The following is a 6000-nucleotide window of genomic DNA, read 5'->3' on the forward strand; positions in this document are numbered from 1 at the left end:
CCCCTGCTTGTTCTCTCTCTCTCTCTTTCTCTCTCTCTCAAAAAATAAGTAAACATACAAAACTAAATAAGAAAATAAAAATAAACCAGTGTGCTGCTTACAGGGAGGGGGCTGTGGGGGCCAACCCACTCAACGGTGGAGTCCACACAGCCTTTGCTCCTTAGAGCCGTGTGACGACCCAGTGTAAGGAAACTGAGGCTCAGAGAGGTGGCGTGACTGAACGGAGAACACCCAGCCTCTCTCACTGCCCCCCCACCCCTGAAATGGAGACAGTGTGAGTCTGTGAAAGTCCAGGACTGCTCATGGAAGTGCTTTCTGAAGGCGAGCAATGGGGGTGAAGGCCCAGCAGTCCCCAGCTTGATTTCAAACCGAAAGCTGGCTCCCCCCACTCTCCCTCTGGGCTGGCTTCAGGGAAACGCCATGAGCGACCCCCTCTTAGCCTCTATTTCCCCGTGGACTGGGGATGGGGTTGGGCTAGCCAGCCTGGCGATGGTTCTAGGCTATCCTAACTCTAACCGTTGGCAGACGACGTTTATTTTATTTTATTTTTTTTTAATTTTTTTTTCAACGTTTATTTATTTTTGGGACAGAGAGAGACAGAGCATGAACGGGGGAGGGGCAGAGAGAGAGGGAGACACAGAATGGGAAACAGGCTCCAGGCTCTGAGCCATCAGCCCAGAGCCCGACGCGGGGCTCGAACCCACAGACCGCGAGATCGTGACCTGGCTGAAGTCGGACGCTTAACCGACTGCGCCACCCAGGCGCCCCATGACGACGTTTATTAAGTACTGACTGGGCCCCAGGCCCTGGGCTGGGCGTGTTCACACACACCGAGCCATTTAATGCCCTGGGCTCACAGAGAGTGTTCCTCCCACGAAGGAACACATGCACGTAGCATGTGACGGACACATTTACAACATCAAACAACTGTGCATCTCTCATTTCAAGCGAGCAGCAATCCAGAGAAGACACTCGGGGTCCGAGACACGGGGTGACCTGGTCGAGATTACGAACCCAGAGTCAGACCCCACCGGGAACGCGGGTCTCCTGGGAGAACTCATCCGGCTGGAATGCCTCCTCAGGAGGGCCAAGGAAGGGAAGCCAGAACTCGGCGGCCCTGACTTGAGTGCAATAAAAGACATCCAACAGGATTCCTAACACAGAAAGTGAACACATCAAACTCCCTCTTGGTTTCATGGGTCTCAAATCTTGGCCGGGAGTGAGGGGGCAGGCTCCCGGTCTTCCAGATAACCAGGAAAGGGGGTGTCACAGAGGCTCAGCTTAAGGTGTGCAGCAAAGAGGAAATGTGGCAGCTCATGGGAATGGAAGCCCAGAGACGGGTGGACATCAGGCCTGGTTAACCCACGGAATCACAATGTCCCCTGCTGCCACTCACTCTCTGCTCAGACACCGTCAGCGTTGTTGGCTTAGGACTTAACCCGCTTCATGGTCTCAGGGGGGCCGCCGGCAACAATGGGAGCCTCCCTGCTCCTTCCAAGAGCAAAACCAGCTTCCACGTGACCTCCAGAACTGGTTCCCATGTCCATTCTAGAACCAGTCACTGCAAGAGGGACGCATTAGCCTCGGACCAAGCTGGCCCGGCCTCTGGCCACAGGTTTCTGGGTGAGAACCACGATGCTCTTGTGGGGTGAGGCGCTGGGCATTGGGGAGATCAGCCTCAACAGCCCCAACGTGGGGGCAAATCTGGATGAACCCCGGTCTCCCACAAAGCATGCCTCTCCGGCGTAGTCTAGGCGTGGGCAGAAAGCTGACATTATCCCCCCTCAACCAGTTCGAACCAGGAAGACAATTCCATGCTGTGGAAACTGCCCAAATGCTGGGTTCGGACAGGCCTGGGACACCCTCCCGACCTTACCCCTTCCTCCTCTGATCCCTGCTTCATCTCTCAACCATACAATCCGCGGGGACACACAGGTGGCTCTGAACCACACGCAGCACACGCGGATGGCAGGGATACGGGGTCAGGGAGACGGAGGTACCTTTCTTTCCATGGATGCAAAAGGCAGAGATGACAGAGTGTAATGGCTGAGAGATGCTCCAGGGAGGGGACTGTGGTCCTGGCAGAAAAGCGTGCCCTCAGGTGCCTTAACCTGCAGGCGCCTGGGAGTGACTGCCCCTTCCCAAAGACACCCAGTCACTGCCACCAACTCTCTCTTCAGCATGTGCCGCCTCCTAGGGGCTGGGAGCCCCCGTGTCTGCCCAGGGCCAGAGCCAGTAGCGGACGGGCTTGGGAAACGCTGCTGCGTGAAAGGGGATGAAGGGGCTTGCAGACCAGACTAACCTAGAAACGCCTATTTCACTCACCCGAAAGCTGAGCTCCGCGGCTGCAGCAAGGAAACACAGCCAGGAAGCGCCCCTCCCGGGCCATATCTGGCTCTTGAGAAAAGTCTAAACACACAGAGACTTCCTGGCACTCTCCTGCCCCTGGGGACCCTCTCTCAAGGGTCCAGGTCCTTCTACTGTCTGGAGAGACTCAACGATACTGCCCTCCCCAACACCCACCCAACCTTTCCAAGTTCTCTGTGCCCCAGGGTGGCCTGCATCCGTGCCTAGTGATCACAACCCTCGATCAGCTGAGATGCGCCAAGAGTTGAGGAAAAAGAAAAAAAAAAAAAAAAAGCTGCTCTAATTCATACCAAGGTGTGAATGACTAACAAAACCTAAACTCTTCCCAAAGTATTTGAGATTTTATAAGAGATTGAGGAATTCGAGCAGGACTCCCATAGGCAAAGACGATGTTTCACTTGAGATCTAAAGGCTGAGGAGGAGCCAGCTATGAGAAGGGCAGGAGGTAGATATTCTAGATAGAGAACACAGCCAGTGCAAAGGCCGTGAAGCAAGGAAAAAAAAAAAAAAATGACCTGCTTAAGGAGCAGGAAGTAGACCAGAGCCACTGGAGTGGAGTGAGTGAGTGTTTGTGGGCCAAATGACCAGGTGGAAAAAGAATTTGTACACCTGGGTCTTTTGCAAGATCTCAGCATCCGTTATTTGCTCATGAAGCTCTTCCAGGAGCCTTTTAAGTTATACCAGTACCATTTATCAAACGCCTCCGATAGACCAAGCACTGTGCTGATGTTTTCTACATTAGCGCAATAATCACTGATCATCCTAATAATAATAACGTAAGGTTCGTTATTATTATCTCCCCCTGTACGAAGGGAGAAAGTGAAGCTCGGAAAGGTTTAATAACGTGTCCCAGATTACACAGCCTGTGAAGAGTCAGAAGCAGGATTTGAACACAAGTCTGTCTGACATCCAAATCTGTGACCTACCCTGGTCTCCGAGCACAAAACGCAGGGCGCAACGTTGTGCAAGTCTGTTTTCACGTAGGGAGGCCAGAAATCTCATATGATTCCAACAATGACTGTCACTGCTTCCTCTGCTAGACCCTCTTGTTCCTCTGCATCCCAGCCCCCGAGCCCTATGCCCTACACACGCTGGCACTCAGCCTGGGACACCGACAAGGGTCAAACCCTGACTTCTTTATCTATAGAACGGGGGTATGGCGTATGCGGTATCTTGTGTGAGGCCCCAGCACACAGTAGGTGCTTAACATACTTCAACTGCCAGCTGACAATTTCCTGTTCCAAGATGGCTTCGTCATCCGCCAATCCACCGGACCCTCCCAGAAACCCCAAGACCTTGTAGGCAAGATGGTTATTATTCACTCCCATTTTATACATGGGGAGACCAAGACTTGGTGAAAAAGCTTCTCCTCAATACCACGCACAGAGCTCCCTTCTAGAATACAGGCTGCCCCAGGGCAGCATGCTTTGTCTAGACCCGCGGGGGGCTACAACAGTGACGGGCACATAGGACGTACTAAGTATTTGTTGAATGAATGACGAGGAATTAAAAGTGCTTCTTACTCCAAGTATCCGCTGGCCCCTGGCTCTCCTCCGCTAAGAGCTTTTAAATTTATGAAAGCAAGCGGGCCGGGGGGGGGGGCGGGGGAGACAGGGTGAAGAAGGAATTCGTGTTTGCTCAAGTCCACTGGGGGTGAGGCATGGTGCTTTTTACTTTTAATCACCAAGTCCCGAGTCCTGTCCCATCAGCCTCCATGCGAGAGGAGAAAACAGGCTTCGGGCTTCCTGCACAAAGCCAGACCAGAATGACCTGCCAAGATGCCCTCTCCACGGGAGCCAGGCCACTGGGGCACCTGCCAGCAGCCCAGAGGCTCCCTTCACCCTCTGTGCTCAGCAGCCTGCCAGCAGAAAAAACTCGCCGATTCTTCCTCAACCTCACCAAGGCAGGCGACAAAGGGCCGCTTTCAGCTCCCTGGGCCCCAGAAAGCCCTAGCTGGGGGACCGAGCCCTCACCCGGCCCGGCTGCGCGGCCTCCTCCCGCCACCCCCTCCCCCATCAGCAAAGCATGACTCAGCGGTTCTCCTCCCGGGAGCGGGAAGCGCCACCCCTCAGCGTCCCTCCTCCCAGGTTACACACCCTGCCTCTGCTCTCCGGGCCAGGACGCAGGGGTCCCGACGCTCCCCGGCCTCCTCCACAAGGGCCCCAGCTACCCTCTCGGCCTCATTTCCGGCGGAGCCAGGCACCGGAGCATCGGACGCCACCCAGGAGTCAGAGTCACCGGCGCCAAGCCCACACAGGTTCCCTGACAGCGGCACCCACGCGCACCAGCCCCCGCGGACCGCGATGCCCGGGGCCCCTCCCACCCGGGCACCCACCCGGGGACCTCTCGCTGCAAACCCACGAACACTTAGGCGGCCAGTCCAGCAGCCCCTAGGCAAGGTGCTCACGGTCCCTAAACCCGGGAAGGTCTCCAGCACAAGTGTCCTCACTGATGCATGCTGCCACCCCGCGGCTAGCTATCCCCATCTTCAAATCGAGGATTCGCTCCGCGGGCCCCTGGCTGCGGCTTGGGACCTGTCCCCCACCGTTCTCCGGGCAAGGTGGAGGGAGAAGAGAGACCCTTGGAAGTCACTGGGCGCTGACCCTCTGGATCCCACCATCTCGGGGTGGGGGTTGGGCTTGGGCCTCTAGGGCCGATTTGGGGGATTTCAAACGCCGGGCCCTTTCGGGATGGCATGCCCCACTTTTGGGGGGAAAATTCTGACAGTTTGGGGCCAGCTCCTCCTATGTCAGTTTAACTCACCAGGTATAAAAGACCAACCCCAAACCAGCCGCCTTCTCCCACCCACGAAGGGCCCCTGCCTCCGGAGGCACAGGGAGGGGCCCAGGACAGCGAGCCTCTGGGGGGAATCTGGAAATGGATTCCCCCCCCCCCACCCCCTCGGATCCCTCTTCGTCTCCGGGGAGTGGGAAGCCTAGAAAATTCTGTAGGCTTTGGGCAGGGCTGAAATGGCAAACCCAGGATTCTAAGCCATTTAATTTCCCCGGATTTCTTCGCCAGATTAGCCGCAGGAATGGCCTTTCTACAAATGACGGCCAGGGCCGACTCGGGATGCCTCCGGGCCTGGGGGGTGGAAAGCTGCCGGCCGGAGGGCGGCGCGGAGGAGGGCGCTGGGAAGCGGAGGCCGGCGCCCTCGGGCTCCCTCCCTCCGGGACCCGGGGCGGGGTGGGATAGGGTGGGGTGGGGCGGGGGAGGGGGGGGGACACGACACACAGCGCGCGGTCCAAACCTTCGGAGGGCATTCGGTGCGACGGCATCCCCACGCCGCGGCCGGCCGGAGGGGGCCTCAGACAACACGTACGTTACCTTCAGTCACATAGCTGTGGTCCCGCAGGAAGCTGTGGTTAATTTTCCGCGTGTCCGTGTCCTCGCCCATTGAAGGCCGTGCCCGGTGCCCTGGGCATGCCCCGCCGCCACACACCGATGCAATCCGCAGAGGTCGCGCCGGGCGCGCGGGCCATGCCGCCGCAGCCTAGCAGGGGCGCGGGCCGCCGGGGCCCCGGGGGGCGGGCATCGCGGCCGGGGAGCGGGGGGGGCGGCCGGGGACGGGCGGGGCGGCCGGGGCGGGCGCCGCGGTCAGGCGAGCGCGCGGCGGGCGGGCGGCGGCCGCGG

At 58.0% G+C, this 6000-nt stretch overlaps 1 protein-coding gene across 1 annotated transcript in view; it reads right to left on the minus strand.

Annotated features, from left to right (window-relative positions):
* PPP2R2C (protein phosphatase 2 regulatory subunit Bgamma) overlaps positions 1-5764 on the minus strand; it is a 137911-nt gene extending 132147 nt beyond the window's left edge. The window contains exon 1 of the mRNA XM_047856856.1: positions 5695-5764. Coding sequence (XP_047712812.1) covers positions 5695-5764 — 70 coding nt within the window. The remainder of the gene's footprint in view (positions 1-5694) is intronic.
* Between the last annotated feature and the right edge of the window lie 236 nt (positions 5765-6000).

This window comes from Prionailurus viverrinus, chromosome B1 (genome assembly GCF_022837055.1).
Source record: "Prionailurus viverrinus isolate Anna chromosome B1, UM_Priviv_1.0, whole genome shotgun sequence".
Lineage (NCBI taxonomy): Eukaryota > Metazoa > Chordata > Mammalia > Carnivora > Felidae > Prionailurus > Prionailurus viverrinus.